This window comes from Diceros bicornis, chromosome 40 (genome assembly GCF_020826845.1).
Source record: "Diceros bicornis minor isolate mBicDic1 chromosome 40, mDicBic1.mat.cur, whole genome shotgun sequence".
NCBI classification, from domain to species: Eukaryota; Metazoa; Chordata; class Mammalia; order Perissodactyla; family Rhinocerotidae; genus Diceros; species Diceros bicornis.
This window is the reverse complement of record NC_080779.1, coordinates 7,702,899-7,714,725: the sequence shown is the minus strand read 5'-3', so window position 1 is coordinate 7,714,725 and position 11,827 is coordinate 7,702,899. Positions and strand designations below refer to the sequence as shown.

At 48.7% G+C, this 11,827-nt stretch overlaps 1 protein-coding gene across 4 annotated transcripts; it reads left to right on the top strand.

Moving 5' to 3' along the window:
- Positions 1 to 256: 256 nt before the first annotated feature.
- On the top strand, positions 257 to 10,934 carry ECRG4 (ECRG4 augurin precursor). 4 transcript variants are annotated; one of them, XM_058534359.1, is made up of 4 exons: positions 257 to 514; positions 5,182 to 5,229; positions 7,057 to 7,214; positions 10,565 to 10,934. In XM_058534359.1, the coding sequence occupies exons 1-4, from the start codon at positions 433 to 435 to the stop codon at positions 10,724 to 10,726; spliced, it is 450 nt and encodes a 149-aa protein (XP_058390342.1). In that variant the 5' UTR covers positions 257 to 432; the 3' UTR covers positions 10,727 to 10,934. The 4 variants fall into 4 exon arrangements, with proteins under 4 accessions (XP_058390342.1, XP_058390343.1, XP_058390344.1 ...); XM_058534360.1 differs by lacking the exon at positions 257 to 514 and adding an exon at positions 624 to 1,140; XM_058534361.1 differs by lacking the exon at positions 257 to 514 and adding an exon at positions 1,525 to 1,698.
- Positions 10,935 to 11,827: the final 893 nt, after the last annotated feature.

Here is an 11,827-nt window from a genome sequence, read left to right as displayed (position 1 = left end):
CTGCCTTACTTGGAGAGCTAATTATATGGTGAGACAGTAAGCACTTACCCCCGGAAGGTATAAAAAGTGAGAAACCAGATGAAGAAAAGAGGTCATCAGCTGAGTTCAGAGCAGATCTTAGAAGTCAGCCCCTAAAGTTAATTTCAATCGCTAGGCATGTCCTAGATGCGGCGGCGAAGATTAATGAGGTGACCCGCTCCAGGTCGGTTGGGACAAGTCCGTCTCAGTTGTCCTTCACCGCACCACACTGCCTTTCAGAGTCCTCTGTACTTGCCCAGGCCTGGTCCTGGGACGGCACTGGGCCTCGCTTTAGTATCGCCGAAGCGCGCGTGGGGTACGGAGAGCACAGCGCGGCGCATTTGTTCTGCGGACACCTACAGAGCTCACCGCCCCTCATATGAAAGGCTTTTCTGTTGGAGTAGTTGGGGTAAGATGTTTTCCTGGACTGCAGCTCTGAACCCAGACTGTGGAGTCTTTCAAAATACCACAAAACACAACGCTGCCAAAGGCATCTGTAAGTGCTGCGTCGGAATTAAGGAAATTCCAAAGGCCACATTATAAGCCAACGCAGGAGCAAGGCCCTGCGAGGGGAGGGAGCGCGATGGGGAGGCAGGGAGGTATTAGCGCCGAGTGCGAGGAGAACAGCGGGGCAGTAGGCCAGCGAGGCTAGGGCAGGGGGAGAGGCCGAGAGACCCGAGCTGGGATCGGGCGGTCCATCTCCCCCATTCCTTCCCGTGGCCTGGAGCCTTTTCTCTCCTGGTGCCTCCAGCCCCTCTCTGGACTCGCTTGTCCTCGCCGGCCGCGCTGCGCCCGGCCCCCGGCGGTCCTCGGTGGCCCCAGCATCGCTAGCATCCGTGGCCTTGGCATTTCGGAGCAGCGCTCCGTGGAGCTTAGCGCGGCCGCTTGGCCCGTGGCCCGTTGGCTCGGCGCCCGCCCGGCGGTCCCGCCCCGGCAGGGACGCAGGGAGCACCCGCCCGCCGGCGCCCCTCTCTCCCGCGCCCAGTCCTCCCGCGCAGCGGCTCGCGGTGCGCGCGTTTCCCTCCTGCCCACCCGGTGCAGCCATGGCCGCCTCCTCTGCGCGGCCCGCCGTCCTGGCCATGAGCGCACTGGCGCTGCTCCTGCTGCTGTGCCTGGGCCCAGGTAAGTGGGGAGATGCCGGGGCGCTGGGGAGGGAGATCGGTGACAGGTTGGGGGCGTAGGGACCCATCCCGAGCCCGGGCAAGGGCCAAGGGGTGATAGGGCTCTTGGGCTTTGCACTTGCGCGAGTGGAAAGTGGCGCGCTTGGGCAGGCAGACTTGAGTACCCGGGTCAAGGGCAGGGTCTCAGGTATGCGTGATAACCTGGGGAAAGAATGAGGGCTGAAGGTCCGAGGGAGGGGCAAGAAGTGTTTCAGGCCTAAGAAAGAGGCAACGGGATCATGGGAGCTTTACACGGTGCTGCCCTCCGGGACTGAGGAAGCCAGAAGGCAGCTTCACTGAGAATCGCGTCCAGGCAGTTCTCTTCTAGGCACTTCCCAGCTGGGCCAAGCTCCTGCAAAGCTGGAGCAGGCCTCACATCCCAGATAGGGGAGACGCTCTTGAAGGAGAAATGCTTAACCTTGTCTGCTTCATGGAGCCCTCAGAGAAGCGGTTGAAAATCCCGGGTTTGTTCCCTATGAAATGTGCACGTTCACACGCACACCCGAAATGAAGCAGTTTGGTGAGTGTGCAGACCCCCCTTAAGAAGGGCCATCTGAGAGAGTGTGTTTTGTCCTGACAGTACTACCTTCCGCGTGTTTGATCCTTTCTGGTTCGCTAGTGGCCTCGCGCATGCATGAGCGCCTTTGAGGCTCACAACTCTGAGAGGCAGGTGTTGGGACCCCAGATCTACTGCTCAGGGTACTGGGGCTGGAAGGCGTGAGGCGACTTGCCCAAGTCCCTGAGACAGGTGCTTTCCCACGACAAAGCAGCTGGGCGCTGTCTAAGGGAAATGGAAGACTCTCTCGACGGCTCAGCTTCTGTATTTTGCTTATTCAAAACAGGTATGGCAAACCGAACTCCTGGTGGAGGGAAGGGAGGAGGCAGCAGTGGGAGCCCTGAGGTTGGAGCCCCGGGGCCGCTAGAACAGCAGGGTACCCGCTCCGCAGAGGAGGATTACCGTCGTCCTAAATTACAACCCCAGTGCGGCTGACCAGTACTCTCCCGTTACACGGTTTATCTGCCTCTCCCTTTGTTCCTCCCGTGTTAAGAAGCACATCCGAATGAAGCGAGTGAGCATTGGCTATAAGCCATTCCTTTAAAATACACGACTTGTATTTTATTTCGGTCATACCAAGGATGTAGGGATAGGAGTCAGTTAAAATATTATCACGACTGAGTTGCAATGTGAAAGTTCTTATGATGTAAAATGAAGATCTTGATATCTGTAGAAAGTCCCAAGGGTGGCTCTTTATGACACTCAAAAACATTTAATGGAGAAGATGATCATTGCCCCTTCTTGATCAATTTATTAATAGCACCTTCAAAGGGGCATCCTCCAATTCTGAATCTGCTGAGAGATCTAATGCCAGGTAAGCAGATTTGATAAATTCAGGAGTGCCTATTATTGCAGCTCAGACATAGTGACTGGTGATGTTGGGGTCAAAAAATCCATACTACGGCAAAAGAATCGCAGCTATTCATTTGTTCTTTATTCCTGTCTTCAAACCAATTTAGCTTGGTATCCAATTATATGTATTAATATTTATAGTTCAATGTGTAGTAATCGGCACAGTGGCAACATCAATCATTCATAATTTAGGACTTCTCCATGCTTTTCAGTTGTATAGCTGAATTTGGCGAGGCTTTCGTTTCTGGAGTCGTAGTGACACACATTTGCAAAAGCCTAAACCCGATGTCTATTTCAACATCAGGCCACGTTCTGCTCATTAACTATTAAGCGCTTTTCAGAAGGCAGACATACAGAGGAGCAATACTTTGTTCTATATGTGCCAGCTCGTGAGGTATTAGAGATCGACAAATGTTAAGATATTAATGAACGCTAATACTAGTGCCAAGGAACGTGGTATCTGTCTGCTTTGGCAAATGTAGTCATAGATTTCTTCACTGACTCTTGAGGTTGGAAGGGAAGTACAGCCTTTAAGAGTGGTCCCACCCCATCTGATTAATACTCCCCTCCACCGTAGCCTCGTCAGGTGCTCATCTCCACTTACTTCGGCTCAGACGCTTCTAGCAGCTCTTGATGGGGAACCTCTTGGTACGACTTATTTCCTCTTTGGGTGGCCGCGCAGGGTTGGAAACGTTATGTCATGCCCTAATCTATGGCCCGGGGGCAATTTAGAGCCTTAGCTCTCCTCCCAGAAGCTTCATTTCTGTAGGTTAAACATCTAAATTCCTTTAATTTTTTCTCATATAACACATATTTGGGTCCTTTGCTCCCTGGGTTTTTTCTCTGACCACAACTCAAGTTTTCTGTGACTTTCTGAAAGTAAGATGTAATCTGAACCAAATAGTAGAGGGGTGGTCTGCTCAGAGGAGTGACGGAACAGAGGAGACAATTAATTCCTTTCTGCAAGATGCTATCCTTTTATTAATGCAGCCTAGCATTGCAATTGTTTTTTAAACAACCACACCACTGTAGCCTGACATGAGCACAGACAGTGAAAACTACTAAATTCTCTGATAGGCTGCTGCACACTCTGCTAATACCATAGCCCACTGTCCTACAGACACCCAGCCCTCCTACGGAAGACGGAGAGCAACACCACTTGTGGCCACCAGTCCTTCAGGGTGGTCCCTAGAGATTCTTCCCAAACCAGGTTCCCTGGCTGGCACACCTGTTCTAAAGGCAGTCGCACTCAAATTCAAACGCCTATAGGGGGCTACTAGGTGAAGTGGCTGTTTATGGACCATGGGGTGTGCTGAGTGCCTTGGGCCCAGAGGCATTCAAATTCAAGTTATGTAAACACTGGGCATGCTGATAAAATGCACTTGCAGGTAAAGTTCAGCTGTGGGCAACCAGTTTGTGACCTTTGGCTACGAATGTGTTTTTTTTCCTCCTGCTACATAGTAAATTCTTTAGGCAGAGGTTCTTAGTCTTATTTGGGTCCCAGACACTTTTGAAGGTCTGGCAAAAGCTATGGGTCCTATTCCCAGAAAACTGTATCTTTGCAGATGCAAATACAGGCCTTAGGCCTGTCCATGGATAGGGAGGTTAAGGATCTGCCTGGGAAGGTGGGCACCACCACCTCAGGGGGCGTCTCCATCCTGGAGCCAGACTGCAGCTCCTTAGACCTGAGGATGCTCTGCTCACTAGTTATGAGGCCGGGCTTTTTTCCCGGGGGCTTTGGCTCCCCCTTCACGGGACAGGCCTTAAGCCTGCACGCAGCACTTAAGCGTCAGAGGCTTCCATAGGTCCTCAAACCAGCACGCCAGGCAGAGGGGGGTGTTCTTTCAAGCCAGACATGTTATTTTCTATTAAAATGATTGGGCTGATTGGAAACACTTTGAGAACTGAATAGAAATAACAGCAAATGGTAGAAATAATGCCTGATTATAAGATGATCAGGGCAAGCTATAACACTGGGCTGACGTTTTAGAGAACTAAGGTATGTTCCTTGGCTGTGGCAGCAAAACTCCCATTTCTGCCTGCCTCTGTCCTCACATGGCTGCCTTCTCTGCATCCTCTCCTCTGCTTATAAGGACACGTCATTGGGTTTAGAGCCCACCCTAAATCGATACGATACCACCTGAGATCCTTAACTAATTACATCTGTAAAGACCCTATTTCCAAATAAGTTCACATTGAGAGGTTCCGGGTGGATATGAATTTTGGGGGGGACACTATTCAAGCCACTATATCATGAAAAGTGAAAATCCGCAGCAAGGTGCTGATGACAGATGGCTGGCCCTCATACTAAGACATAAGGGCTGAAAGAATTGTGTCACTTTTCCTGGAGAATAGCTCAAATTGTAATGTCCTTGGTCAGCCATGGTCATTGTCACCAGTTTTAGCCATGGGCAGCCTGCGTTGTTTTTCGTGCACAACAGAGAATGCAACAAGCATTAAATACTGAAATACTACCAAGTTGCCAAATCAAGATGTGGGCATGCAGGGATTTTTTTTCCAGCTCTGATTTTTGTGCTTGAGAAATTAACGGGCACAGTGCAACTCTGAGACCGATTTCTGTTTTCATTCCTTTAGGTGGCATAAGTGGAAATAAACTCAAGCTGATGCTTCAAAAACGGGAAGGTAAATATCCCCCCAATGGATAAGGGTTGCATTCTTGACTGAAATGAAATGGCAGTGTTGAATGTGCTCACTGGAGTCTTGTATTTGGAAAATCAGAAGTATTTACTGCTTAAAAGGTTAGCAGATCGGAAGGGCTTGTTCTGTGTGTATGTAGTGTGGTATTTCATTAGATAAATATTATTGCCATTAAATGTTTGAAGGTTGTTTTTCTGAAAGCTGCCAGTGTGGACTCAAAAATAAAAGGAACAGGGGCCGGCCCGGTGGCGCAAGCGGTTAGGTGCGTGCGCTCCGCTGCGGCGGCCCGGGGTTCGCTGGTTCGGATCCCGGGCGCGCACCGACGCACTGCTTGGTAAGCCATGCTGTGGCGGCGTCCCATATAAAGTGGAGGAAGATGGGCACGGATGTTAGCCCAGGGCCGTCTTCCTCAGCAAAAAAAGAGGAGGATTGGCGGATGTTAGCTCAGGGCTGATCTCCTCACAAAAAAAAAAATAAAAAAAAAAATAAAAAAAAATAAAAGGAACAGTGCTACAGTGTTAATTGAATGCTGTTTATTTTAGAATGGTGATACCCTTTAGAAAACGGATCTAAATTTAGAGCATATCCTTTACAGCACATAAACCTCAATTGGTGTGGTGTGCACAGTATTGTTGGGGTACTCTATATCCAGTTAACTACTGGGGGGAGGGTTAAGCAGAAAAACCTGCTACTGACACCTGTTGTGAAAAATACTCCTAAGATTAATGTGGTAGATAGCAGCAAAATGTAGAAATAGAACAGTCTGGGAGCCACACAGTATGAGTTCTGGGCCCACTGTAATCGGATCAATGGGACCAGTTGTGTGGTCTCGTGAAAGCCCTTTTCCCTCTGGGAACATTCATCTTCACCTGTAAAATTAAGAAGTTACCGATCCCTCACGAGGAAGTGTGACCATATTTCTGATGTGAACATTTAATCACTTGTTCTTGCCCCCTGGTGAATGGGGGATTCTGGAAGGCTGAAGTCTGCTCCTCAACATGGGGCCCCCCTGGGGCTTATTCACATACTTCCCAGTTGGCCCCTCAGAAATCCCCCACAGGGATTGTGTGCTGAGCAGTCCAGTGTCACAGATGAGGAGACGGAGGCTCAAAGCCGGACAGCAGGGGCCAGCCCAGTGGCACGGCTGCTCTCCGAGCACATCCTGCAGAAGTAGTGCCTTTTACACGGTGCAGACCACCACGGAAAGGCGTTAGAGGAAGCTGCGTTAAAGCAGGGTAGGTACCTGTCGAGACCCAGTCAAATCGCCAGTGATCAGACAGGGAGGCCCAGTGAGTGGCCCAAGGTGGCACTGTGTGTTCCCGCCACCTGCTGGGGGAACTGGCCATCCCACTGGGCTGGGCCTGGTCTCGGCGCGCTCAGGGCTCGTGGTTCCAGTTCCTTTCCCTCGCTGGTCTCCTACGCAAGCACAGCGCTCTCCTGTTTGCGTATGCAGTCAATACACACCAGTGTGGCACTCGACGTCCAGTTGTTCTCTGAATGCAGAGCCCAAGGGGTGAGCCACGAGCCCCTGGGCATGGGGAGTGGCTGCAGAGGCTGAGCTGAGCTTCGTTTCTACGTGCCCTGGAAGGTGAAGGTGAGCCCCTGGGCTTTTGTGTGGCTCTACCCAAACAGGAGAGCTTACCAACGAGGAGCGTGAAGACCGGTGATGAGGGGCCGTGTAGGAATGAAGTTGAGAGTAAAACCATCCTAGGCATGGTGGGATTGGGGGAGTGGGATATATGATAGTGATTCACCCCAATAAGAAAAGAAATCATTCTTTGTACTTTGGGGGTGGGGAATTAATCATTTCAGCACCTGCTCCAACTAAGACTAAAGTGGCTGTGGACGAGAGCAAAGCTAAGGAATTCTTGAGCAGCCTGAAGCGCCAGAAACGGCAGCTCTGGGACCGGACTCGGCCGGAGGTCCAACAGTGGTACCAGCAGTTCCTCTACATGGGCTTCGATGAAGCGGTGGGTATGCATTCCTGCCGGAGGCCTGGCTTCCTGCAGAGCAGTGTGGTGGGGACAGAGGCACGGCGGGGGGAAATAGGGCTCCGGAAGTATGAGCCCCCATTCCATGCCAAGTGCTACCCAGGCACTGGATCATATTACCATTGGTATAAAGACATCAGCTGGAATTTTCTGTCACACCGCGGTCAAATGAGAATCTGTCCCAACATGTTTGGGAAGCAGAATTCCAGAGAAGTCACTGCCCAGAATGGCTGGGACTTAGATTCATTGAGAATCTGATTCTCCTAGGAAGTCTTTTAACTTATCTGTACAGTTTTGCCTGGGTGTCCTTAAAATAACTCATAACCTCCCAAAAAACATTTTCGGTTTTACCTCAAAAAATGTCAGAAACAACAAGATTGGTGCAAAGACCCATGAGGATAATGGAAAGAGATGAAAAGTGACTTTTAAAGAGAGACGGGTCTTTGCCGATGCTTGTGGGAAAATTTGTCAATGCATTTGCAGGAAAAGTGGTTCAGTTCATGTGTCCAGGTGGCGTGAGTGGTCGTATTCACCGCATTAAGGAAAGAGAATGTTCATAATCACAGACCCCCAACTGAGGAAGAGGTCCAGGTGAGACAGCAGCAAAGTTCAGGTCGTTGATTCTGCTGCACGGAAGTAAGTCTGCAGAGTGACAGCAGGGCTGGGAGAAGCGCCGAATGTCAGCCTGGGCATGGAGAACACTCCGCCTGCCAGCCCAGCCAGGAGCAGATGAAGGGCAGCATCTCCAAATGGGCAGCTGGAAGTGTTTCTCCAAGCAGGCCCCGGATTCATACTGCAAATACAGGGGGTATACAGTGTACTGCAGCAGGTGAAAACAAATTAAACTCTTTAGAGACATCATTGTTAATGGCTACATAAAATGCAGTCAGGTAGCTGGATCAGCATTTCCTTCCCATTCCCAACATTGGACTTATTGGTGGTTCCCTAATTATCTTTTGACTACTCAAATATAATTTTTTCACTGTGCAAATAGCTAAACACTTAGAGGATTCTAGTACTTACATGAATTAACACTCACAACAACCCAGAAGGCAGCTATGTACTATTACTTGCATCTCTGTGTGTGGTTTGCTCCTTACTTAGGAGTACATTCTGCCCAGTGGAGTTACTGGGGCAAAAGGTAGAATCACATTTGAGGGTCTTTAAGTTTGGTCAAATTGCATATTCCCATAAGTTGTGTATGAGAGCACCAATTTTCTCACATCTTCAGCAGCATCTGATATTCTCATTGAAAACTTGAAACAAAATAAGTTTACTTATTTGATAGATGAAAATGCTGTATCATCTTTTAGTAATTTGCTTTTCTTTGATTACCAGTATTTGCAGTTCATGGAAATGGGGTATTAAGAGTTTAACATGGGGAAATGGCTAAATAAGGACTGACGACAAAACCAGAGTAAAGGTGAGGATCAAACAAGATTATAATAACTAAATATGCCTAGAAAAGACTAGAAGGAAATACATCAAAATGTCACTAGTGGTCATCTTTGGCAATGGCAATATGATGCCCCTTTTTCTTTGTCTGCCTCCCACATATATAAATTTTTTAAATGAGTGTGCATTATTTCTGTAGTCATGAAACATTTAAAAAAGCTATTGAAAAAATATATTTTAAGCCAAAACCTCAAACAAGATTATAAAATGAGAAAAACCAAGGAACAAGATTACTTCATTATGGGAAAATTCGCAGTATTGCAAGAAAAGCAAGTGTTCTCCTTTTCAAGGCAGAGGCTGAGGGAGGGCTCAGAAGATGCTGGAGCCCCCAGGCCAAGCACATGGAGATGAGGAGTTGGTTGTGCTCTTCAGCATGGCACAGTTTGGGCCACTGCTCACCCAGAGTGGACTGCCACAGAGAAGACTGTTGCGGGCAAGGCCGGGGGCCCCAGCCTCACGGAGTTCTCCATCTCAGTGTTCACTGGCAGTCTTATCAAAATAAAAGTAGACTCCTGAGACCCAACCACCAGGAAATTCGATCCAGGAGGTGTGAAGTGGTGCCTGAGAATCTGCATTTTACAGCATCCCTAGAGACTGGGATGCAAGGGTGCACTAGCCGACTTCGAGAATAATTGGCCCCAAAGCCCAAACTTTCATACAGGCTCCAGCCTCCCCAGGCCACCTTTCTCTGCTCTTGCCTTTTTGCCCTCACACTAAGTCTCTCACCAAGTCCTGAGCATCGACACATGCGGGTCCCAATCCAATTCATCCTGCACCTTCACCATCACCAACGCAAAATTAGTCTCTCCTTTAAAAAATGGATTAGGGCCGGCTCGGTGGTGTAGTGGTTAAGTTCACATCCTCCGCCTCAGCGCCCTAGGGTTCGTGGGTTCGGATCCCAGGCGTGGACCTACACACCGCTCATCAAGCCATGTTGTGGTAGCGTCCCACATACAAAATAGAGGAAGATGGACACAGGTGTTAGGGCCAACTTTCCTCAACAAAAAGAGGAAGATTGGCAACAGATGTTGGCTCAGGGCCAATCTTCCTCACCCCCCCCCCCCCCCCAAAAAAAAAAGATTCATAGCAAAAACCAGTTGCCCAAGTTGTGAACTTGAACGTCTTTCCACATTTCTCACTCATCTTCAGCCCTTCTCCTTTCCTTTTAGTTTTATTAACTGCAACTGTCTATTTTCGTGTGTCTCAGGAGCTGTAGGCTTCTTGAAGGCAGGGACTCTGTCTTAGTTGTTGTAGGGGGCATTCCAGTGCCCAGCACAGGGCCCGACATGTTATGCCCATTTAATGTGTTTGTGGAATGAGTAAGTGTACCTGGGCATGCTCTCACCAACACCACAGGTATAAAAGTCACCTTCAGGAGTATCCCAAATACCCTGGCCCGTGGCGGTAATATGCCAGTGCAGTGGATGATTTAACTCAGCCAACATTTATTAAGCATCTACTGTGTGCACTGAAGTGGGCCAGGCACAGGAACGGGACGGGACGAGGAGGCAGAGTCTGCCACAATGAGACATATGGTGCCTGGGGTCGGGCCAAGTTGTTTCTGTATTTGGCAGGTTGTTTTATCTACCAAAAAAGGGGAAAATGTTTACGTCTAGGGTATATTTAGAACTCATATGACAGAAGTCTTCATGGCTATGAGTGTGTAGTGCTTTGGGGAAAATAGTTGCATCAGTATTCGTTAGCTGGCCGTGTTGACCTCTGAGCACAGGAATACTCTAACTCAGAGTTATTCTTAGCATAAGCGTTGTTAATCATTGAAGAAAAACCACCACAGAGAAAAGCCAGAGGCCAGCTGTGGTCTGGGGGGGGCGTCCTTAAGTCCAGTCTCTATAGTCGTCTCTCTTTTCCTCCAGAAATTTGAAGATGATGTCACCTATTGGCTGAACAGAGATCGGAATGGACACGACTACTACGACGATTACCACCAGCATCACTATGATGAAGATGCTGCGATCGGTCCCCGGAGCCCCCAAAGCTTCAGGCACGGGGCCAGCGTCAACTACGACGACTACTAACCGTTAGGGACCACGCGGTGTACAAGGAACCTCTTCGTCATGCCGTGCGCCATTTGGTTTCCGTTGTGCTTTATTTCAGCAGTTCTTTTCTACCCACTTTCTGTGACCAGAAAGGAAGTTAAAACAATATAAATGCCTTTTGATATTTCATGCAAGTGCCTAAAAATGCATTTCATTTAAAAACAGAAATAAAAGCATTTTGTTAAAAAGAAAAGTCTCTGATTCATTAGGATGAAAATTAAACTGGTGACGGTTTTCATTCCCTGATGTTTCTGAAGTTGAAGTGTCATCTGTAAGGCACCTCTGCATTCTCATCCGGAGTGGGAGCTTCCGAGAATCCTCACCAGCACCCCGTGCAGACCCTGGGGCTGAGCCAGGGGTTTTCAGGTTGTTAAAACCCAGTCCACAATAAATGCAAGATACAAAACCGGCAAGAAAACTTACTTGAAAATTATTTAAGTTTCCAGAACTAGGCTTTCTGGGTTCCAGCCCTGGAGCTAGAGCTGTTTAATGTGATCGTCCAGGAAACGAAGGGTAATAGAGAAAACCCTGACGTCTGGTTGATTTCAGAGGCTCACTTATCTTAAAAAACTAAATCTTGTCCAATGAATTCAAGAAAGATTTAAGAATATACTTCACATCATATTTAAACCAGCTGAGAGGATGGAAGAAAGAGAAGAGCGGTGTTGGGGTGGGGAGAGCGGGGCGGAAGAAGGGGGGAAGCAGAAGGGGAGGTGAGCAAAGGATCCAGTGTCACTGAGGGGCGGGAGTGTGGTCGCAGCCTGCGCGATGCCTGCAGAGCTGCAGAGGGGTGGGAGGGACCACTCACAATGGCTCTTACACTTTTCTAGGTCACAGACCCCTCTGACAGCCTAACGGAAGCTCTTTTGTTCTTTCTCAGGAAAATGATACATAATTTTGCATATAGTCTCTGAAACACATCCCCATGCACAAACTGTAGGTTAACAGAAAAACCCTGGGCTCAGTAGGAAGTACTGGCTTCAGCAGGGCAGCGTTTATGTATAATCATAACATCTGCATATAAAGGTAATTTCCTATCTTCCTTTGGAATCTTTGCAACTTTTAAAAATTTGTGGTAAA

Excerpts from the sequence above, each read along its gene's own strand:
- ECRG4 (XM_058534359.1), top strand. The coding sequence starts at position 433 with ATGTTTTCCTGGACTGCAGCTCTGAACCCAGACTGTGGAGTCTTTCAA. Across the intron at positions 5,230-7,056 it reads GATGCTTCAAAAACGGGAAG|CACCTGCTCCAACTAAGACT; the intron begins GTAAATATCCCC and ends TAATCATTTCAG. Across the intron at positions 7,215-10,564 it reads ACATGGGCTTCGATGAAGCG|AAATTTGAAGATGATGTCAC; the intron begins GTGGGTATGCAT and ends CTTTTCCTCCAG.